This window comes from Citrus sinensis, chromosome 6 (assembly GCF_022201045.2).
Source record: "Citrus sinensis cultivar Valencia sweet orange chromosome 6, DVS_A1.0, whole genome shotgun sequence".
Lineage (NCBI taxonomy): Eukaryota > Viridiplantae > Streptophyta > Magnoliopsida > Sapindales > Rutaceae > Citrus > Citrus sinensis.
In genome coordinates, this window is record NC_068561.1 from 1,048,054 (window position 1) to 1,072,713 (window position 24,660).

The 24,660-nt window shown below is 30.7% G+C and overlaps 2 protein-coding genes across 3 annotated transcripts; both read right to left on the reverse strand.

Moving 5' to 3' along the window:
• Positions 1 to 5,634: 5,634 nt before the first annotated feature.
• Positions 5,635 to 8,695, reverse strand: LOC102630767 (glucan endo-1,3-beta-glucosidase 3-like). Its single transcript, XM_006480311.4, has 4 exons — positions 8,287 to 8,695; positions 6,773 to 8,197; positions 6,460 to 6,670; positions 5,635 to 6,220 (listed from the first exon to the last, which is right to left on the reverse strand). Exons 1-4 carry the CDS (start codon positions 8,351 to 8,353, stop codon positions 6,052 to 6,054), a joined length of 1,872 nt encoding a protein of 623 aa, XP_006480374.1. The 5' UTR covers positions 8,354 to 8,695; the 3' UTR covers positions 5,635 to 6,051.
• A 6,648-nt stretch (positions 8,696 to 15,343) lies between these two features.
• LOC102613380 (serine/threonine-protein kinase haspin homolog) lies at positions 15,344 to 22,608 on the reverse strand. Of its 2 annotated transcripts, none has more exons than XM_052443885.1 (15): positions 22,540 to 22,608; positions 21,296 to 21,431; positions 20,914 to 21,003; positions 19,592 to 19,682; positions 18,850 to 19,445; positions 18,477 to 18,600; positions 17,974 to 18,083; positions 17,405 to 17,516; positions 16,984 to 17,076; positions 16,832 to 16,893; positions 16,618 to 16,748; positions 16,457 to 16,527; positions 16,319 to 16,371; positions 15,745 to 15,811; positions 15,344 to 15,623 (listed from the first exon to the last, which is right to left on the reverse strand). In XM_052443885.1, exons 1-15 carry the CDS (start codon positions 22,541 to 22,543, stop codon positions 15,498 to 15,500), a joined length of 1,866 nt encoding a protein of 621 aa, XP_052299845.1. In that variant the 5' UTR covers positions 22,544 to 22,608; the 3' UTR covers positions 15,344 to 15,497. The 2 variants fall into 2 exon arrangements, with proteins under 2 accessions (XP_052299845.1, XP_006480393.1); XM_006480330.4 differs by lacking the exon at positions 22,540 to 22,608 and adding an exon at positions 21,533 to 21,647.
• Positions 22,609 to 24,660: the final 2,052 nt, after the last annotated feature.

Consider the following 24,660-nt stretch of genomic DNA (forward strand, 5'->3'; position numbering starts at 1 on the left):
ATAACATCACATCGTCAATAGATTTACAAACTTATGACTTGTTGAGGGTAAAAATATAAACAACACGTCATCCAGAGTAAGCGTGGCGCATACTATTTATAAATGTCGTGAATTTCAAGGATGACATTTTGTCTTTACTATTAATTTGTTAATGACATGTCATCTAGAAAATGATAAACAACTCATTTAAAAGTTGTGCACCTATTAAAGTACTTTTAATATTTTATTTTTATTTTTATTTTTATTAGTAATAATAGTATTGTACTAGTTGTTACTATTATTATTATTGTTGTTGTTGTTGTTGTTATAGATAATGATAATGCTACAACAATAATTAACCAAAGATATTTTGGCACTAGTAACAGTCTATTCTGATTTTTGGAAAAAAAAATAAATGCACAAATGGAAATACAACATAGTCCAATTCTGATCTCTACAAGTCAACAACTTATTTGTGTTAGATTAATTTTAACTAATCTAATATTTGGACCACACATGAAACAAATAAAATGTGTGAGCTATTATTTAATTAGCCAATAATTAAGTGATCTATGTAATGTTAATTAAATGGCCAAGGGTATAATTGTTGTGGGTTAAATACATAGATACTAGAGTTTTAATTATTACTTCTATGAGGGGCAGAAGTGATAGTTAATAGGGGTGGGCAAAAAAACCGTAATCTTAAAAAAATCGAACCGAACCGACGGTTTTTTCTAATTCGGTACGGTTTTTTTTTTTTAAAAAAAAACCAAACGGTACAATTTATAAAAAAACCGAAATGTCGGTTCGGTATTCGGTTCATTTAACTGAACCGAAAAATCGAACCAAAAAATTGAATTATTTTTAAACTTTATTAAATTAAATATGTGTTAATTTTTAACTAATTGTGTAAGATAACTAACATAAACTTGCATACACACAATCAGAGTATATATATATATGTTAGTGTTACAATTTCGTAAATTTTTATTTCCCAAAATAAACCCTAAAATCAAATATAAAACAATTTCGTAAATTTCATAAATTTCAATTTCTTGAAGAATTTTTGAGGCCAATGCAATCTCAAGAACAACAGCAAGTAGCTGAAGAGTAAATGATAGTTGATTGATGTTGCTTACCAGTAAGTTTTCTTTATTTTTTTTTAAAACTAGCATCTTATTATATAGATTGTTTATTTAATTATTTATTAATAGTTAGTAAGATATTATTGATAAAATGTGTTTTGAATACTTTGTATTTATTGTTAATATTTATAATGAAATTAGGATGAACTTGTTGAAAAAAATTATTACATTTATGAAGCCCAATGGGCTAAAAATTTGAAAATTCAAAATAGGTCCAATAGGCCAAGAACCGAAAAAACCGAACCGAACCGAACCGAACCGAAAAGAACCGTTTGAGTTCGGTTCTTTTTGAGTTCGGTTCTTATTCGGTTCTTTTTATAAAATAACCGATTTAAATCGGTTCTACTTAATTTCGAACCGAACCGAACCGTGCCCACCCCTAATAGTTAACACAAAATAACTGCTAGACGGTTTTAATTAAACTCATTCGTTAGTTTTCTTATATACAGTAGTTATCTCAGTCTTCTTTTATTCTCAAAATCTTCTCAGTGAGATTTCTTTAACAAAGGATAGGGATTAGTTTGGAAGTCCATCATCAAGAATCAAGAATCTTTACACAACAACAATGGATTCAGGTACGCTTCCAAAATTATAGTACTCAATAATTTTAATTTGGATTCTTATGAAGATTTAGAGAATAACAATTTGAATTATGATTCTACTCCACTTCAATTCCAACCTATTTAGATTCTATTCCAATTCTGATTTCTGCAACTTAAGTTAACAATGTATTATGATTATGATTTTGGTCCATTTCAATTCCAATCTTTTTAAATTCTACCCAATTCTAATTACTAATTGATAAACACATTGTTAAAATATTGAAAGTAATGTTCTTGAAATATAGAGGACTTCTCATCTCTAAAGTAAAATTTTACAATGGTTATTTTTTTTTGATAATGTTGACTATTAAATGCTAGTTAGGCGTGGCAACAGGTTGGTTCGGTTCGATACTGAATTTTAAAGAAACGATAAGAATAGCACCAAGAATAAAATCGAACTTGAATCAAAATTTTCGGTCAGTTCCTTCAAATATTTATATATATTTTTCAATTTTCTTATAAAATTTAACTTTTTTATTTATTTATTTTTTTCTTATGTTCTCTTAAGTCATGCTACCTAGCACTATTATAATTGTAAGGAAACAAAAGTCAAACCGAAACCTGAAAATCCAACCAAACCAACTTTTTCGAAACAAATTTCGATTCTACCTAATCGTAAGGCTAATCATATCTTTCTTCTGTATAATATTTGGCTTTCAAAAAGATTTCATACTTTTTTTTTTCATTTCGTGCCGAAAACTATCCCTAGTTAATTGATAAGCATTTTTTTAATAATAATATTCAGAAAGAATATGTCTCATGAATTAATTTTCTCTTAAATACGGAGTATTCTTGAAGAATTCTATATACAACAAATATAAAAAAAAAGGTTTGTGGATTTCAAGTCTACAAAATTATAGTAAAATGATGTATTTATGTGGACGAAGTTTATTATCTTGTCATTTTACTATAATCATAATTATAATTTAATTGTAATTAATAGTTGCAATTATAATTAGAATTGTTATTATAATTAATATTAAAATTAGATAACCCATCTATTGGATGATAAATAAGTAATTTTAATAATTATAAAATTAATCTTCTAATTGATGAGTTACCTATAATGGTTGGGTTTCAAATTAGAACTTCAATGTTGTGATCACACTTATTTTTGTCTTTTTGTTTTGGTACAATTATAAATGTAATGATCATTATTCCATGTCCCTGTTAAAAAAAAATCTTTTATTTTTATTAAAATCATTTGGAATTCAACTTTTTAGATGATACGTTGTTTATTAACTAAGGGGCCATTTTTTTTTACTTAATGACTTAATTGACTTAATTTAATCAGATAAGTCATTAAGTCTATTTGTTTTTTTTTTAAACTTAATGAAAATTTTCGGCCATTAAGTCATTAAGTTATTAAACTAAATTTTTTAGCTTTCTACTTAATCTAAAAAGTATGAATAATATTGTTAAAAGATATTCTCCAAAATATCCTTATCTAATTAATTAATTTTTTACCCTTACGTGAATTAAATTTAATCATTAGCATTATTACCCATCTTCATATAACTTGTGATAATATATAGTGGTAGACTATAATTATTTTTATCTTTTTTATTTTCTTCACATTAGCATTATTTATCTTCATAATGTTTTGTGAATATTTTTCATATAAAAACATCATAAACTATAATGAAATTGATTAACATTTATAATATAAAATATTAAAGAGTTGTATTCAATTGAATATGATTTATATTATGATAATTTATTATCTTATTTATATTCTTTAAGATGTTTATTATTTGCTAACATTTATAATTTGTAAGGGTATAAATGTAAAAATATTAGTTTTCAGATTTTTTAAGCTAAAAAAAACAACGTAATATTTATTTTTAGCGATTCAGACCAAAAAAAAAAAAAGTAAACATATCATTCAGATTCAAACATTCAGCTATATTCAGATTTCAGACTAATTCAGGTCTATTCAGATTTCAGACTAATTCAGGTTTATTCAGATTTCAGACAAACACTATCTAAGAAAAAAGGCATCAAGTCAAGATAAATTTATATATTATACAATCTGTCATTACTAATCATAATATAAGCAATATGTGATCTAGAGTATATGCTAGTGCATATTATTTATGAATGTCAGTCGAATGAACGTCACAGATGACATGTCATCGGTTTGATTGTTTAATGAATTACATGTAATCTATAAACAAAACAATAAACTATGTGTCATCCATAACCTGTGTGCTGATTGTTGTTGTTGTTATTATTATTATTACCACCATCACCGCCAGCACCACCGTTGCTGCTATTATTGTTATTAGTATTATAGATTGAAGCAGAATCCTCCAGATTGGATTTACAAATGTATTGATGTACATAAGTTGTGTTAAGGGAATAGAATTACCTTGTGTAAACCTTCCATGCATAACCATTTGATCAAAACAAACGTCATGTTTTATGTAGAGAATCATCGTTTTTGAGGACTTATGTTGTAGCCTTATCTTGTATTTAGTTCTTTAGGAGTTTATTGAAAGGTAAATTATCAGTTATTCACCCAAAAATTATCATGTTATCAGAAACATACAAAAGTTTAAATTTTTTGGATTTTTCATTTATTATTTACAATGTCTATCGATTGTCTACCAATAAACGAATTGTCTTTACAAAATAACAGCTATTAATAATTTATATTTGCTTTATTTTGTCATTTTGTAAGGGTAATTATATATTTTTAGTGATGGTTGATACAAATTACATACATTGAGTATAAAATTAAACACATTTAAAATTTTATAATATTTTTAATAATGAAATAAACTAAGGATGGACCATTTATAATTTTTCTGTTGAAATAGAAGGCTCGTCCACTCAGTTGTTTTTTTTTTTAAAAAAAAAACAAATTTAAATGATTTGATGTCAATGAGGCATTATGTAATATTTCACCAACAAATGTTACTTCTTCAGTGGCAAATCGTTCGTTCGTGTGATCTCTTCATTCCAAAAAAAATCATATGACAGCTACTCGTAATTTCTTGCCAATTCCAAAGCCATAATTGAAGCCATAATATCTGGTACAAGGGACCCCCTCAAGTTAAATTCAACTAGTTCTATAATTAGCATCCAAAGCATTGGCCTCGGGTCTCATAAGTGGCCTTAAATAATGGAGACAGAGAATCCTCCTACACATATAAGACAACAATCTTTTCTCATTTTCTCCAAATCATCATGAAATTGGGTTAAACTTTTTTGACTCTCTTGTGTTTCACTGTGTCTTCTGCATCTGGCCATTTTCTATTTTCACAAAACACAATGAAAATGAGATGAGCGGCATAAATGAGCAGCACATTTTCTTGGGTTTTTGAATGGGTGTTGTGACCGTTGTCCAATAAATTTAGGATGTGATTTGACAGAACACAAGAATCAAGATGACAAGATGACAAGATGGCAATACCACATTGGCTGATTGTCTGTTTATTTATTTAAAAAAATAATAATTTAAAACGTTAAAGACAGCCTGCACATGCTATGTACTCTTTTGTGCAGTTGAACCACTTTTGACTTTTCTTCCGAGATTTTTACCTGACTAGATTCACTAGTAACTTTCCATTCTTACCGTTTGAGTCATGACTGAGACTCCGTACTTATTTACCCACTTGGATGAATGTAAGCAGATGCAAGTTTAAGGCTCATCATTAACATTATTCATAGAGGAACAAAATAATATTTGATTACCAAGAAGATATCACTATCACAGAAATAATAATTCTGTAGTATGAACATAATGTTATTCTTTTATGTACTACAATAATATTGAAGTATAAACAATATATATATTTTTTATGGTGTTTAAATTTCAGTACTTAATGAAACTATAAGTTCATATTAAAGGTAAATTTAGTTGATCGAATACGATGCTTGGCCACCAGTTTGAAAAAATAAAATATAAAAAACTTGATCACTTAATTGGCAAGCAGACTGCTCAAAGAACCCACTAATTCTACAGAATTTCAAAGATTTACAGCAATTTTACCATCCAATATATCATGCTAGAAATAGAATCTGTTCAAAAAGTAGCCTAGTATTAAACATAGAGCATTATATGTTTCAGGTAGAAACTAAGTTTTCTACCTTAAATACTGAACGTCTCTACATCTGGAACAAGCTCAAGCAGGCCAGTTAGCATCTAATTTAACATCTTTGGTGTGGTGCTAACTATCATTCAGCCTTGTTTGCTTCCTGCAAAAGTGCCTCTGTACACTGCTTGAAGCGAACTGCTACTGCTGCTGCTGCAACTCTGATCCTTCAACTGAAGCTGGTGCTTCTGACCGGTTCATGTACATGGACAAGTGCTTTTGTTTCTATATTTGTTGGATAATTAGTCTAATAACAAAGGGTGTTACCAAAGTGAGGGAACTAAGAATGAGTTGTGACCCAGCTGATGTTGATGTGTTAACAACTGGAGGGCTATCGGACCCGAAACCTGATGCAGGGTTGCTTGAATTTAACACTCCAGGTGGAGCAACAGAGCTGCCAGTAACAGAAACATAAAACTTCATTACTTCTCCAAGTCAAATAATTATCCCTACTATGGGTATGTTTGGAATTGTTGTGCTTTTGCTTAACTTTGAAATGACAGCAGCTAATGTTACCAGCATCCCACACACCTATACTTGGACAGCTAGTGAATAGTGATATAACTCGCAACATCTCAATCCCAAACATACACTTAAGGAATTTCTAATTAGCCATGAGGAAAAGCACTTTACCCTGACGTCCCTGGCGCTGGAGACGTTGTCACTGGTGGTGAAGTTGTGGTACCTGGTGGTGAAGTTGTGGTACCTGGTGGTGCAGTTGTGGTAGCTGGAGGTGTAGTAGAAGATGGCTGAGCTGGCGGTGTTAATGCTGATGTTGGTGGTGATGGTGGTGCTGATGATGATGAAGAAGAAGATGACGATGGAAAAACACAAGAACCAGTGCCTTAAAAGATATAGAGTTGGTATAAGCAATCATTTCAAATGGATTTAACAGCTAATTGTAAAAGTAAAGAAACAAATATCAACAAGCAATTGAGTTTCTTACTTGGGTTGGTGTTAACTATCATAGCAGTCCCTCCAAAATCACAGCTAGTTGGTGATGGATTCTTCTGATAATAACTATTAAATGCAAAAGAAGCATGGTTTTGAAGAGTATTAGGATTGTAACAACTGGCACCTTGCTGAATCAATGAACAATCTGCTCCCCCAATTCCACAAGCATAGTCCAATGCTTGCTGGATTGCTGTCTCTGAGACTCCATTCTTGGCAACACACCAGCTTTGTCCTGGAATTGCTGGAGCATTTGTCGTTGCAGGTGGCGTCACGGGAACAGGAACATTCCCTCCTGCTGGTGGTGGATATGCTGCCGCGGGATTAGTCACAGGCTGAGCTCCTCCAGGCACCGTGACGGGTGCTGGAATTGTGGCAGGATTTGTGACTGGTGCTGCAGGATTCACGGGAGTTGCTGGAGGAATGTTTACAGGAGTTGTGGATGGAATTGGCAAAGGAGTACCACTAGGATTCGCTGGACTTACAGTCACAGGATTAGTAGCAGGGACAGTGACAATTGTTGGTGTAGGCTTATTATCTGGAGGAACTGGAGTTGTCGGAAATATTGTTGTGTCATGTATGCTTGTCTTCAGGCTGTTTTGAAGTCTTCTTACAATCTTCAGTCCTTTCTGCACAAATTCTCCCATGGAAGAAGCTACATCTGCATATAATTCATCAATCTGACTGTTGTTTTCGAAGAATTTCGAAACAATTTCAGTGAATTCAGCTACTTGTTTAGCATCAGGCACAAGAGGACTCTTCATAACCAAATCAATAAGAATGTCACTATCAGGAAGAATAGAAGTAGCCTTGATTGCTTTCTTGAGCAGTGGCTGAACCAAAACCTCTGCCATGCTCAATTTTCCATCAATACCGGCCTCTATGATAACAACTGATCCTGTTTTCTTGATATAGCCAAAGATCAAGCCGATTTCTCCTTCATGGGATGTGTTCAAATTCTCTAACAATGGTAATGGAAATGCTACTGAGACTTTAACTTTCATGTCAAGATGAATCCTATTGAGTGCTGAATGGAATGATTTCAATGCAGACAAAATCAATGGCAACACATTTTTTCCCTCAAATTCTTCACTGCTACAACTTAATATGATGCTCTTGATGTTCACATGAGGGTGAGTGGTCAGCACATTGGTTTCTAGCCATGAAATAGCTGATAATTCAGATTGCATCAAATCCACAACTAGGCTCAAATTTAAGTACAAATCAACTGATGAGGATGCATTAGAATTTAACAAAGAACTGAAATTTAGAACCCTGTGATCAGCTACATAAACACGAATTCGCTGCGAAGGGACATTGTCTAGCTTGAGGCCTAATGAATCAAATGATGTTACTTCACTTGTTGATGAAGCTGCAGAAGTGTTTTCTCTTCCATTAAAAGCAAAACCAACTAGAGTTGCTGAAAGACCAAGATAAGGGGAAAAAAAATTAAGAATAAGAAAAACTCAAGATTATGATCATAATAAGTAAAGTAAAGTAATTGCTTACCAGAAGAGGAGATGGTGAGAATGTTGAAGAGGAAGAGGAAGAAGTACTTAGAAGCTGCTTTAGCCATTAAAATCAGAAGTGCTTTTTTTTCCTCTGCTTGAAATAAGGTTGAAGTAAGGAAGACAAATGGATATTTAGTGAGATTCAGTGATTCAAGCTAGTGCAATGGGAAGTGCTTAAAAGAAATATGCAGATAAATTCAGGAATATAAAGGCTGTAGTGATGAGAGATGGAGAGAAAGTAATGAAGATAAGAAGAGGGGAGAAAAAGTGGATAAAGATGAGTAAGATGAAGTTCAAGTTGCAAGTTTCTTTGTGGAGAAGAATATGATATGGTGGGGGGTTGTGTTGGAATTGCACTGTAGAAAGAATCAAAGTATCGAAGCCATTGCCTTTCTTTCTGCTGCTTTCCCTTTTTCAATGACATTATAAAGCAGCATCTATGACTAGGAAAATTGCTTTTCATTTTTTTTTTTAGAAATTTAAGGACAACATACATGTGAAGCTAATTTATAGATAACACATTATTTATATACAACCCACTAATTTTTTTTCATTAGATTAACAGAATAAAGTTTTGCCACAATATATAAATAATATGAGTTTATTAATTGAAGTCTGCATTCATATATTATAGTATAATTTATAGGTTTATTGAGTGTAATTTATAAATTTGTATTAATTAGTGGCGAGATCGCTCGACCTTATACGAAGAGAAATATATTAGATCTTATACTATTATTTAAAATGATATATTTATCTCTATTTATGAGAAAATTCGAACTAAATTCACTAATAAGTCAAGGCCTTACTAGCAATAAAGAACTTGAGAAATAAAACTATTTACAAAATTTAGTGGGTTTTATATGACTCTTAACTCGTTCTTGTAACCATGTTATATTTAAACGCTTCCTGATAGATGATAATTCATACAAATCAAACAAATTAGTACTTAAAAAATTGTTTAATAATTTATATTTCTATGTTTGATTTTCTAAAATAGTAAATAAATGCAAACTAAACTCTCCATAAATCATGTGAGTAACATTTGGACCAATAAAAAAATGTATATCAATATCAATATGCTACAGAATGGAATTAAAAAAAGGAATTGGAATCAATGTAGGTCATGATTCATAAGGATAATATAATGAATTGTCCAAAATGGAGAGATCAAGAAAGTGACATGTTGCTGTGTCTTTAATTTGGGTTTTTTTTTTTCACACTGGGAACATTTTAAATGAGATGGTATGGTCCTGCATATGTCGTCGTCAATAATTTGTTGGGTTCGTCTCGTGTCAACTTTAGAAAAGGGAATTCTTACGAAGGATTCCTGCATTAAAGAGGGGTGATTTGATTTGAAAAAGCAACCCTTTTAATTTATTTATTGGTTTCAAAATTTAAATTATAAATTAGTAAAATACGTCCAAAAAAATTTCCAACTAAGCATGTGACCTTATGATGTTTCATCACCCTACATATACAGTGAGTTAATAAGAAAATAATTTATTTGATCCAGGCAGAATGATGACATACTGTTTATTAATAAAAATAATAACTAGTTCGCCGACACAATAGCCTCACCCTCTCGGAAGAGAAAAAAAAAAAGGCAAATGCTATGTTACAATTAATGTAACATACACACTCAACAACAACCACATAAATTATATGGGCCTATTATTTGTGTGGTTGTTGTTGAGTGTGTATGTTACATTAATTATAATATAGGGGCTCCAAAAAAAAAACATGTAAATTCTTTTCTTTCCTTTTCTAAACGACAAAATAAGAAATAAACGAGTTTTAATGAGAATGTAAGATATCTCCTTGCTAGACGTCGACAAAACATTTATCGTGTTTGATTTAGTGTGCGCCGTCACATAAATTATGGTGCGACGGTATACACGAGGCGCATTCCTATTGTAATAATAATTGAGTTAGGTTTATAATTTAATAAATTTTTAATTATAAATATCAATAGAATTCTAATTATATATATCATATTAATATTTAAAAATATATTATAAATAAAAAAACTATTAAGTGTTAGATATTTCAAAGAATAGAATTCATCGATTAATGAAAAAAAAATACAGTGAACTAAAGAAAGATGCTAATTACTTGAGATTAGTGGAGGATTGACGATGGCCACAAGAATTCCACAGACAAAATAATTTTAATGAGAATGATTTGAAGCATATATTATTCAAAGTTTGTCAGAAGAAACAAGTCTATTCCTAGCAGGGAAAAGAAAAACCAAAAGTAACAACAAATGCAAGAAATACAGCTCCCCGAAGTATAAAAACAATTTAGGAAATTATTTAAGGCAAAATAAATTATATATGGAACAATTTGAACAAGTTAACATCAAGTATACCATAGATCTTGCAATACTATTGTCGATTCTCTAGCTAAACTACTTTTAGAAAAATACAAAATTGTTATATGGATTGGTTCATATCCTTTACATTTGATGTACCTTTTTTCTTCTTTAAATTAATAGAATCTTCTTTTTTAAAAAAAAAATTATATATGGAAATTCTAGTTGCTAAATTATTCTTGCATCAAATAGTAACAAAAGGTAACAATAATTTAAAGGTTAATTTTATGGGGACAAGAGAATAAAGATTTTGGGGAATAATTACCTTTTCATAGCAAAAATGAAAATTAATTAGAGATAATTTTCTTTTATATCAAAAGTGCAGTTTTTTTATTTTTTTAATATACCATTAGTGTGATAAATTGCAGTAAAAGATTAATAAAATTCGGAAAAGATTAATTAGAAAATGATTGTCTGTTCAGCACCCATTACTCGTTTATACACAAAGATGATCTCAATGATACATGAACTTGTTTGGACAATGCAAAAGAGAGGATCAATTGTCAACTTGGCTTAGATCAGCAAAAACCATTACAATAATTAATTAATAATTATCACAAATTAAAGATAAGGAAAAAGTTAAAGAGGCAATAAATAAATAAAATAAAATAAAAACTTTTTGGATTTGGGGCTGGAAATTTCTGTCCAAAGTTTATGGCAGCTTTTTTTAATAAGACCTCAACCGCCGTAAAATCTTTGGCATAGGCTCTTCCATATATTGTCTTTAATTATATATATTGATCATGTAGAAATAAAAAAGATTAATTAGTGGACTTGTAATTCTAGTGGTATTCATATTCTGAATATATTTGAGGGTATGATTGAACTACATAGGTTTCATTCCTTTTTAATATAGATAGATATTTTTCTAAATATTAGTGAAAATAGATTTCAGAAGTAATATTCGGTAGACTTATATCTTATGCTATAAAAGACATTATTATTATTATTTTATTTGAACTTATACTTTCATTCATAAAACAAGGTGTCTACACTGTTATATATGACATGAACATAAATAAAAATTAGGATTTCAAATTGCTCTAAAATGATTTGACTATTTACGTTAAAGAATCGTGTTTAATTTAAATTTAGAGTTCTTAACATGCAAAAAATGGTTTATGATATGATTAACTAATTGAGTAACCTTGGAATGGAAACTATGGTGTATATTACTTTATTTTAACCAGTGTTTAATCACAAAAATTATAATATTATATTAAAATTGATTTGAGTTTGGGTAGCTAAAACTATAAATATTATGTAAAATATATCCCAATATACTAAGAATATGTTAATGAGTGACAAAACTATAACTACTATAACACATTTAATAAACATTTCGGGTTAATATTTTAGATTTTTCACACATTTAATAAACATATCTTTCTTTACTCCAACATGTTATTATAAACTTATCTGACATCATAAGTATGTTACATATCACTAGAGTTTTAGATTTGTAACTATGATGGAGATCAGTTATAATGTAATTACTTTGGAGTTCAACATCAGGGATTTTACATTCTATATGTGATACAAATCTCTTTGTTAATGGTACAATTTAGTGTTAATTTATCTATTTTTACAACAAAATTCATTAGACATTAATGTTGTAGACAATCATGCATTATGATTATGCAATTCTACACAATCATAATACATGATTAAGTAGCAGAAAATCTACAAACTTTTAAAGCCCTTTTCAGGGTGATCTTCACACATATTAATTACTGTTAATATCACTTTGTTTATATGCTTACAATACTAATATGATGTGGGGTCTAAACCCATGTGGAATAATCTAAGTGTATTTCTTTGTTTTGATTTTTTGCCTCTCAAATTTTATGAATCAAAAGCAATTGTCTGACTCAGTCACAGCCGAAAGCAACCAAGAAGATATGTATAGAAAAAGAGAAAGAATGGTCACATACTCTTTACATTAATTGATAAGGTTGTGAAATTTAATTGTAAGATGCTTGGTGTTCTCTTTTGAATCCTTAAAATAAAAAATAAATAAATAAAAGAAGGCATAAAATATAAGATAACAGAGATATGGGCATGGATACTATAGTGAATTTCTGATTTTTCCTTTTTTGGTATTATTTAAGTAAAGTCTTAGGTGGGTGATTACTTGTTAATACATTCAATATTAAAAAAAGGGTTTGAATTTTTTTTTTTTCGCTTCGAGTATTATCAAAGTAAAGACTCAGGTTGGTGACTGGTTGTTAATAATTTAAACATAAAAATAAATGAATATCAATCACACATATTTTAAGAAAATCTTCAAACATAAGGTATGCTCGCGTTAATAAATATTTTAATTCATTTCAAAAAAAAATATTCCAATTAGTCAAATCTTTTACACTAAAGCATGCAATATGTCTAAAAATCTAAGTTTTGCTTATGGTACCGCATATCACATTAAATTTTTTATTTTCGCAATTTGAGTTTTTTTTTTTTTTGGTAAGTACATATAAAATACGAGGGAGGACAAAGCCCAAAATCTATATTATTTGAAGCCCTCTTGACCCTCAAAATTTGTCGATTGGATTATAAAGTAGTACGAGAAGAACTTGTATATTACTTACACTAGGGAGATATTAGAAATCAATTCTCCCTCGGTACCGAAAGATGCACTTCTAGCAATACCAGTCACATTGGGTTCGTTGAATAACTGGCTAGTGGATTCAAATTATAGATAGTAAAGGAGCATTTACCCAGCTTTTATGTCTGCTTTTTGAGTTCTAGTTGCTTAAAAGCTGCATATTAATTACTTTCAGTAGTGAAAGAGGAGATTAAGGAATCAATTTTCCTTCCAGCAAACGAAAGATTAACTTTCTACCAACACCAATCACACTCACATTTGTTAAACAACACCTCGTTATTGTAATATGCAAAAGAACTTCATAGACTTAATGTCGACAATCGAGCACCAATTTAGTACAAATACACGTCATGAACAATTAAAGATTTTGAAAAGGATGTAAGTGACAAGAAATCACAACGCATGTGCATGGAAACTTTTGGAACATGTCATGCTGCTGATTTCTGGTAACAAGATAGAAAGTAGTCTACTATCATCTATTCATCTCTCACCTTTTTGTTATTTATTTTTTCCCAAATTCTATCCAAGTTGCTTTAAGATGACAAAAAAAATGAAGATTCATTTTTGTGAAGAATCAAAGCTTCATGTTGCATGCTGCATGCATCGTGGCCCCTCCTTTAAACATGACATTTAGACAATCTTTTTTTTTTTTTTAAATAATAGTTAAATGTCTCTTTAGTTCTTATAACTTGAACCAATTACTCAATCATTTTTTATGATAAATTTAAAAAAGATGATGATGACAAGTGGATAGCTAGTAAATTTGGAAAAGAGATGTTTGTGGGTGTTGCTTATGTAGAAATTATCAAGTAAGAAACCTCGCACTTTATTTAAGTACGAGATGAACTTTTACAATGCTGTAAACGAGTTTTACATATTGTAAAACAATTTATTATTTACAATACTGTAAAACTTGTTTACAACATCCTATTAATTTTAGAAAGGCACTTTGTGATCATAATGACAAAAAATTATTTGCTGTGATCAATGAAGGTCTTTTCAACAGGTGGATGACTTGGAGGATAGGGTGTTGTTTTGTTGCTTTTGATTGTTCTTTTTTTTTTTTTTTTTGGTCTCAGCTCAATAGTCTTTATGAGAGTTGTATTTATGTCCATGATCAATTTTTTTAACATGGATAAATAATGGTGGTGGGAGATCCTCAGGTTCCCAGCGTATTCTGAGATTCTCCACCAACTTGGCTGAGCAAGAGTTAATTTTCTAACTTGTCTCTTTGCTAGTTGATTGTAAGAATTTTCTTTTCTTTTTTTTTTATCTTTTTGACTTCAATTGAATCTGCTATATATTAGCTGTTGTTGGCTTGTTGCTCTGCCTTATTTCTAATCTTCTATATGTATTGATAGCCCTAGAAAATTGAAATTACCTAGCAAATTTATGTGTTTTCAATTTAGGCAATTTCTTATCTGAGTTTGGTTTTAAATGTATCTGTATTTCCTATTATATATCCTCAAACAAAGCCAGATGATTGGTTCCATTCTTACTCTTCTTCTGTAATATTTACATTGATTCTTTTTTTTTTTAATTTTTGTTGTTTCTGCACTTTTCAGTTTTAATATCATATGCCCTTAATCCATTTTGTGGATTGTATTTATCTTTATGAGAATAGTTAACAATTTGTCTTATATGATCATAAATTGCTTCAACCTCAATGGTTGAATTGTTAACGGAAGCTTCCTTTCATGAAATTTTGTTGTGCTCCACCCTTGTATTGGAGAATACAATAGTGTTGCAGATTGTCTTGCAAACTTGGGCATACTTTTGCTTAGTCTTTGATAGGTGGCAAGACTGTGTCCACAGGATCCTCAAGAGATTCATGATTTCTTTTTTTGATAAGGAGATTCATGATTTATTTTTCTTGTTTCAAGTTGCAAATGGTTCTTTTAAAATATCGTTTTTATTAATTGATTTCTATTTAGTTATATGTCATCACTCAAATTTTTTTTCTTTTTGTTAGTGCTATTCACCTTATCAAAGAGGTAAAGCTCATTATGTCCCAAGTTTCTTCCTCTTTTTTTTTTTTAATTAAATTTTAACAACCAAAAACATTACATCACATCTTGGCAAAATAAAACTTTGTAAGATAAGTTTGAATTTGTTGATTCAATACATACACGATGTCAAGTGTTGTAGCTAAAACTGTACATGAGAGAACTTGCTTACTTTTTCTTAAATAAAAACTCCACCTACTTTCCTTCTGGTCATTTTCCTTTCACAAAGGTCTATCCACTATCAAGTCACTGAAGAAAGGATCAAAAATTGCTTCTTTGGCTGAATTATACTTGTCCAGACGTTTCTTCAATGATCGTAAATCTCTCTCATCTTTCGAAGAACGATCCTGGTACATCGTTTTGATTAGTCGTACATTCAACGATTACAATTGTTTTCCGGTTTGTACGAAGTTGAACTGAGAAACTAACATTAAGTATCAGTGATCAGCAACGGGTAAAGATACTTACAAATGTTTTCTTCAGGAGTAACATGTCCACCAAATATACCAACCATAACACATTCGTTTTGGGAAAACTGCTTAAAAATAAAATCAACGAGCTCAGCTCAAGAAACAATGAAATGATTAGTTTAATGAAACGGAAAGTCAATAAACATTATCCCATCCATCATAATCCAACGACACTAAAAGAATGCTAACACCCTTAAATGCACACGGGAAAAAGGTTTATTAGTTAAGACTGCAGATACAATTGCCCAAACTAAGCTAGCTTATCAAACTCTTTTCTGGTGTGCAATTGGTTATCAGATTTATCACAAATAATTCTCCTTGCACAATATTTAACAAGAACTTAATTATTAAATCAATTATATGTTCCTACGAAACTTAAGACCCGAGTAAGATCAAGAATACTAGCTAAAATGCAGAAAAGAAAGAGCAAGGAAATTGTTGGGAAAATTTTCATGGTGTAAAATGAGATATTATGAATAGAGAGAATCAGCAAAATGATCTAATTGTACAACTGACTGCAGAGTTTTAAATTATAACCAGTGAATCAATATGGCCAATCTGATAACTCATACCTTCCTTCCCATTGATCTTCCGTTACCTTTTTCATCTTTCGATAAGTATCAAACTGCAGAACATTGTAAAAATCACTTTGATGCATAATAAAATCAAAGTACTACAATGAAACTAAAACATTTAGTAATATTCCTTACTTGTTTATCTCCTTTTGGACCGCTAAAGAGCTCAGGGTCTTGAGAAAGGTCCAAAAAGAAAATATCTTCACCTGAGTTCACAGAATGTTCATTAGCTCTACTGAACCAGCTAATTTAACCTTCAATGTGACAAATGTATAAAGGGAAAAGAGAATTTTCACCTGTATTAATTCTTGAAAGAGTGAAATCAATTATTGTTACAGACAGTCCAAATGTTCGAACAAACATTTGCTTCCCGTCAAGAAGAAAATTCATTGTAACAGAATCATTTCGACTCAAAAGTACGTTTCCCCTGCAACATGCAAAGTTTCCTAACTCAGGTATCAGGAAAAGAAATGTGAAAATGCAATCAAAGAATTGAGTTTGTAACTAAACCAATGCAAGTCCCGGTGCTCAAACTCATATGCAGCTTCAGCCACAGCCAGGCCAGCTGTAACCTACAGAGCATAAGGGACACTGGGATAAATAACTTATCAAGGATTCACAAATACGATGGAAAATAACAAGAAAAGAAATCTCTAGTATACCTGAACCAACAGACTCCGCGCTTCATTGATGTTCAAGAGCACAAAGCTTTCAAGATCCTTTCCCCCATGTTGTAAAACAAACACAATGTAACGCTGAATGCAAATTCATTGAATATAGTTAAGAACCTAAATAAACCCCTTTTTAGCTTAATAAATGTACATCGATCATAAAAAGGACAATCATCATATCTCAAAAGAACCTTCCCAACCCATGAAAGTTAACAACAGAAGAGAGAGAAAGAAAAATAAAATACATTAAAAAGAGTGCATGTTTTCAACTTGGCATGTGAGTGAAGATGATAAGTTTATGTAAAAGGCAACAGCTATGTGCTGCGGGTACTGAAAAAGAGGGAGTTAAAAATCTGAACAAGTGAAACATAATTTGATTCACATGCGAACACCAATAAGATGGACAAGTAACCTGATTCTCTGGAAACTCCTTGGGGTTATCATTTTCTGAACAATGCTTATCATCCCAGTCTTCCCATGCTTGGATTAATGCAGCATCATAAGGACCTTGGCATACTTTGATCCTGCCAAAAAAAAAAAAAAAGCATAAATGGAAAACTTTCATTTGTTAACACATGATTTACAGAGTCGCAAAGATGCATGTTTGGATTATTTTGGTATCAGTATCAGTTACATGCATCTGTGGCAAATCCTAGTCTTTATCCAGCATAAAATCAATCAATCTCATGCCTTTGAATTTGGAATTGACAAAGACCAAGCCAACGACCACACAAAATCATTTGTCTGAGAGGCACAAAATTCAGATTAGACAAGGATCTGAATTGGCCCAAGCTAAAAACTAGTACGATCATGCAGGCATAATTGAGTGAATACCTGGTCATGACATTGGTTTTCTTTACCTACAAATTGGCCATAGTGAACTGCTTAAACAGTAACTGGAATTTATTGAAGCAATTTGTTTCTATGAGATCTGAAGTGGTTGCAACTCATAACTTTGAACACATGAAGTGGAATACATACTCGAACGTTTCAACAAATGTAGTGCAAGCATTAAGAGTGTCACCCTCATTTCGTCTCAAATGGTTTAGAGTCCAAGACAGTACAACCTCTTCAAGCAATTCTTCTGATTTCTGAAGCACAACAAAGTACACAGTTAAGCAATGAAATCAGACAGATAAACTTCATCCAAAATTTAGTAAGAGGCAAAAAAGTAAACTTTGGACAATTAACCTCTCTTGCACTTACATCACAAGTGTTTTAACAAACCACAACCCAGTAAATAAAAACTCATATTTATAAATAAATAAATAAAGAATTTTCATCTTTAAACAACAGGCTCCCATTGTCTAGAAACTAGAAAGTTTTAAAAAGTTAAAAGCCCATCATTTAGTAACCTGCCAACTTAATCTCTTTCAAGATACCAGTTTGACCAGATATATAATCCTTGACCTACCTCCTGACAAATAGGTTCGCTTGCCTAAACGACTTGGAACAAAAACAGCTGATGAGACCAAAATGAGTACCTTTTGAGCTTCCCCATTAACTTTTAAGTCTCCATCAATTGGAACTACTTTGCAAACAGTGTTGCCTGCCAGGAATGCTTCCCCAAAAGTACCTTCACCAACTTTGACAATATTTTCTGGGTCACTAAGAGAAGGAAGTTCCATGTGATTAGTTCAGAAAACAGGAGCCACACTCCCATACCCCGGTCGCATGAAAGGAGAAGAAAAGAAACATCAGCAATCTAAAATACGACCAGTGCAGTAATGATCATGATAAATGTGCAAATAACCAAAATGCCCAAACACAATAAGGCATTCCAAATAACACATAAGAAATATATTGTCTACTCATCTGGCAAAAAATTCACATGTTTGTTGGTTATAACGAACAAACCTATATTTGGAGAATAAATCCAATAGCTTTGTAGGAGCTGACTGTCCACAAACAGCTAAAAGTGTAGAAAATGGATTTACATGATCAACAACTGATGAAGCTGACGTTGATGCCAGAGAGAGTTTCTTTACAGCAACTTCTATATCTTCACAGCTCTCATTTTTCACACTTTCAGATACGGCATTGCTCTTTCGAGAATTTATATCTCTTTCATGAACATCTTTAGTAATAAACTCTTCATTAAATCTGCTCTGGATAGAAGGGAAACCAGAAGTATCTTTGAAAGAAGATTTTTTTGGTGTACTCAAAATTGAAAAATTAACTTCCCCTTGGAGAGATTCCAAGTTTCTATATGGAGTTTCTAATATCTTGGACAGTGTGCTAGACGGTCCACAACTGTAGTTAAATTTTTTGGAAAGTAACCACTTCTCTAATCTTGAACACAAATGTGGAATGGGAACAGTATCATTTTGGTTGCCCATGGCCCATGTACTAAAGTGCTTTGGTGAGGGGCTTTCTTCAAGCAACTCAAAGGCATCAACTTCTTGAAAGTACTCCCGTTCCTTCTCAAAGCTAACAGGTTGCACACCTTTGCTCTGTAAACCACAACAACGGAAAATAGCATGACTTATTATCTTGTAAAAAAAAGGCTAACTATTACGAATATTAATATACTGTTTAACAAATAAAAAACAAGGCCTCTACAATATGCAGTCAAGACAAAGCAGATACACGGTCCAACCTTTGGAAGAGCTGGTTTTCCTTTTCTTCTTGCCTGCTTTCCCTGAGGCCGGACATCCAGACAAGAACCAACTGCAATACTTGTCCTCCCTCTATGTCAAGAACAAAATCCAGAGTTAACCTCAGCATTATCAAAGCCAACGAAATAACAACCAAATGGTATCTTTCACAGTTTGAGCCCAAAAAATAATCAACAAATCAAATTCATCTCAAAAGATGTGAAATGCTCTTCAATAGTTCTAATGCACCAACCACAAGGTAATTTCCAAAAATTACACAAAGGAAAGAACTAAGTTATCCACGTGGTGTAAACATGTAGTTAGGTCTTGCACCCCATTTTATACTAACATATGTAAAAATCAATGAGGTAAATCACAAAATTGAGACAATTGAATTAGATAATCTCTCTCATATGCCTAAACTACCGCAAAGGATAACTAAACCAATAGAAGGAAATCTGTTATGTATCTAAAGTATCCCAAAACCCAGCGCCTAATAACCGAGGCTGAGATGATAAGACTAAGTTTTAGACTGATCAATTCAGTTAAATGATTCGGGTGCCACCAAACTTGATCAGTAACAAATGATCACATCGCCGAAGGAAAATGTGATTAATTTGGATAACACAACAGTCAAGCAGAGTAACCACAAAAGGAGTCTAACAAAAACAATAAATATCTCAACCTTTTTGTCAACTCTCTTTTGGGACCACAGAGACAAACATATCATGCCAAAACCTAATTACTTCTATTGCATTTAACATATTTATCGTTCTCCTTCATTGACCCAAGTTGATCAGAGTTTTCAATATACATCACATTGGTTTTTTGTTCACCTTCATGGATTATATTTTTTTTTTCCTTTTTTCCCCCTTATTCCACTGCAAATTAGACTAATCTCCTCTGAAATTGTCAAATTCATCCCCTTTGCAAGAGGCCAAGCCATCTTACTATTTTTATCTGCTATACTGAAGCATTCAACCCCTAAACTCAGATCACTAGAAAAATAAAACAAAGCATAATTTAGAAAACCGATCAAAAACATACCCTACAAGCTAGGGAAAGCCCTCTCCTCAAATCCAAATAGGAAAGAAAAAAACAAAGGGAAAATAATGAAAAACATTATCGAAGCTCACTTTCATAGAAACAGAAAAGAATCCTATTCATTGCGTTCTTCCTAATGCAACCAGAATAAGGCTTATAAAACAAACAAATTTAAAACTTGATTCCTAATATTTCCTCTCCACGACACAAAGTTAAACACAACTAATAAATTAGCAATAAAAATAAAAATAATAAACAGAAACACCCAAAAAAAAACTACCTGGTGGAAAGTGAACGGTTCCAACTGACACGGTTCTGATTAGTATTGTTGGTACCACCACCAGCAGCAGCAGCAAAGCTCATCCCATTTCTGAAAAACACACGAAACCAAACCCATGTTTGCAAAAAATACAAGATACAAAACCCACGCGCAATTTCATTTATAATCCACACCTATTGCATGAAAAATCAAAACTTTATTATATACATATATATAAGTGTGTATGAATACTAAGTTGATGGAACAAGCAAGACCCTTCTTCATCTCAAAAGTACGAAATTATGAAACACAAAAAACAAAAACGAAACGAAGCCCCATGTTTCCAAAAAACAAAAACAAAAACAAATCAAATGGGCGTGTTGAAACTTTTTGAAACTCTTACAAGGTTGCATCTTTATGGGTGTGTTGTTGGTGAGGCTTTCTTCTTCTCTCATACATCACTTCAATTTTGTTTTCTTCTTGATTTTGTTGCTGTTGTGATGCTATTAAATGTGCCCACAAATCAACGCTGCTGTCACCTGAAAAACAAAATTATTTTAATTCATATTTCTTAAAAAAAAAAAATTATAATGTGAAATAAAATGCAAAATTTGGAAAGCAAACGAGTTTAATTTCAAACCCATGATTTGATTTGACAGTAATTCAGAGACTCAGAGAGAAATGAGAGAAAAAAAATTGGAGTTAATTTGATGAGACACAGAGAGATTAAAGAATTTTCAAATACGAAAGTGAAGGCGGGATTTAACAACAAAACTACGTCGCTTTTGCTGACATAGCAATTAACAGAAGCGACGTCGTCTGTTAATTGCTGACATAGCAATTAAATGACATTACGTTAATGAATAATTTAAATAAGAAAAAATAATTTAAATAAGAAAAAATATTAATTGTCCACCCATTTTTTTCAACTTTTTTTAAAAATACACAATTTTTTTTTTTCTGAAATCCACTTAAAGTTACATTTTGTTTCACTTTTCCACTTATGTTAAGGAAACTAACGGAAACTTTAAAAAAAATTATTATTTTACCTTCAAACGGAAATTATAATTTCACTCTAAAAAATGTCAAAAATAATAAGATTTAATGATGAATATCATTATTGGTACGTTAATGAAGTACAAAAAAATCTTAACTACTAGAGATTATAACTCAATGAATAATAAAACTTTACTTATTTTAAATTCAATTGATGGTTTACGAAATTAGGCTATTTTTAATACTACTGTTATAATTTAGCATTCTAATTACATACATATTTAAAAAAAAATCATGCATTTGATGGTTGTGAAATTAATTTCTTTATTAACTGATGGAGAAAATAATTAGATTTAATCTGATTATTTTTGGTAATTTTTAGGGTGAAATTAAAATTTTCGTTTTGGGGGGTAAAATGATCATTTTTTTAGGTTTCCGTTAGTTTTCTTAACGGATTCCAAACAAAAGTAGAAAAGTGAATTTTGTTTTCTTCTTGATTTTGTTGCTGTTGTGATGCTATTAAATGTGCCCACAAATCAACGCTGCTGTCACCTGAAAAACAAAATTATTTTAATTCATATTTCTTAAAAAAAAAATTATAATGTGAAATAAAATGCAAAATTTGGAAAGCAAACGAGTTTAATTTCAAACCCATGATTTGATTTGACAGTAATTCAGAGACTCAGAGAGAAATGAGAGAAAAAAAATTGGAGTTAATTTGATGAGACACAGAGAGATTATAGAATTTTCAAATGCAAAATCCGTTAAGAAAACTAACGGATTTCAAACGAAAGTGAAAAAGTGAAACAAAATATAACTTTAGGTAGATTCCAACAAAAATAAATAAATTTTGTATTTTTAAAAAAGTTGAAAAAAAACATGTGGACGGTGGATGTTTCTCTTTAAATAATGTGTTAATTTAAGTATTTTAAATTTAATATACAAATATATTGATTCCTTTTTCTTTTTTCAAAAAGATAAGAGGACATGTAAAAAATTAAATCAATTTTTTAGCCTCTTATCTCCTTAAAATTTGAAATCAAAGTGGTTAAATAAAGAAAGTTAAACCACTCGGTCAAGACACTTATGATTTTGTGCCTTATTTGATATTGCGTTTAGGCAGCTGTAGTTTAAAAACTAATGTATTAAAGTGCTTGATAAATACTTATGTGGTCGGGAAGCTAAAATAATATGATCACATATTTATACGATGAAAAATCTCTTTTATTATTTTCGTCAAAATTATTATTTAAAAGTCATATTTACCATGCATTATTTACTTTTATTTTATAATTATAATTTTTTTCATGGTAAATTACAGTATCTCAATACTGGCCAAGACCTCATGTTGATATTTTAAATTTTAATCAATTTTTTTTTTAAATTAGACTTACTTGAATCTATGTCAAAATAATAATAATAATAATAATAATAATAATAATAGTCAATGCGTGAATCTGTATTTAAGCTCATTTTAGGCCTAGCTCAACTTGAATCATGGGTCTGTGGTTATTGTGGGCCTTTACTGATTCCTCCAACCCACATTCCACATAAGTGCAAATCACACCTCCTTAATAATTTTTTAAATTTACTATTTAAATATCACACAAGCTTATGTTTCATTTCCTCCTCCATTTGTTTCCATTTATCCTTTTTTTTTCCTTTCCAAAGAAAACTCTTTTAATCTTTGATTTTTAAAAAATACTTTTTGGATATTATATATAATAGGGTTATTATTATTTTACTATTTCAAATTTTGTAAAATATAAAATGAACATAAAAAAATATTATTGTTTATCATTTTACTATTTTTCTGTTACAACCATTAGCTTAATGATTTTGTCATACTTACGTTGAACCAAAGATAAAGTTGTAAAAACTTTACATACAAAATCAAAAATACAATTGCATAAACTTTAGAATTATAATGGCAGGATTGTCATTGTAGCTTCAAAATGTTTATAGAGAGGGAAAAAAAAACAGAGAGAGATAGAGACAAGAGAGGGATAGAATATCACGAGGCTTCAAAAAACAGTCAAATAAATTGAAGTTGCTTAGTGTTCAACAACGGAACTCAGGTAAATATACGGATACAAATTACAAATTTGTGTACTAAATGATTCCATTTTGGTAGCTTAATGTTGGCAATGAATGAATGAATTACCTCTAAGTTGTTGTTGGACAGCACCAACAAGATTTGAACTCTCTACTTTAAACTTAAGGGGAAGAAAAATCAATCAATCCAATTACTATTTTATCCACAAAATACTATACTTAATCTTTGCTTAAAAAAAAGGAAAATTGACAACATTGATCTATGGGTTTGATTAAATCCTTAGGTTGATATTTCAAAATATTCGAACTTCAAAAATTACAAAATTTTTGGACAATGTATCAATAATATATATAAAAAATAATCAAATTTTAAGTTACGTAATAGTCATCGGTGTAATTAAGATTGAACCATTATTATATTTTTGACATTTCGTTGATTTCTATACGGACTACAATTGATTCACAAAATTAATGAAAAGGGAATGAACCTTAATTTCAGCTTACACGAACTTTATTGGTCAAATCCACCGTCAATCTTGTAAAAGCCAAAATCCTTAAACAAGATTTTGATGACCCACGATCTACACCAACTACAATCAACAAAGCTCTTAAGCACTTTCTTTTCCCTGTATTAACAGTGTTAAAAAGAAAAAAAAAATATTCAATTACAAAATTAATCATTTTGATAAGATATTTTGATGCAAATTGGAATTTAAT

Coding starts and splice junctions, on each gene's coding strand:
- LOC102630767 (XM_006480311.4), bottom strand. CDS start 8,353: ATGGCTAAAGCAGCTTCTAAGTACTTCTTCCTCTTCCTCTTCAACATT. Junction 6,671..6,772: donor GATAGTTAACACCAACCCAA/GTAAGAAACTCA, acceptor ATATCTTTTAAG/GCACTGGTTCTTGTGTTTTT. Junction 6,221..6,459: donor CCAGCGCCAGGGACGTCAGG/GTAAAGTGCTTT, acceptor TGTTACTGGCAG/CTCTGTTGCTCCACCTGGAG.
- LOC102613380 (XM_052443885.1), bottom strand. Junction 16,749..16,831: donor GAGCACCGGGACTTGCATTG/GTTTAGTTACAA, acceptor TGCATGTTGCAG/GGGAAACGTACTTTTGAGTC. Junction 16,372..16,456: donor GTCCAAAAGGAGATAAACAA/GTAAGGAATATT, acceptor AATGTTCTGCAG/TTTGATACTTATCGAAAGAT.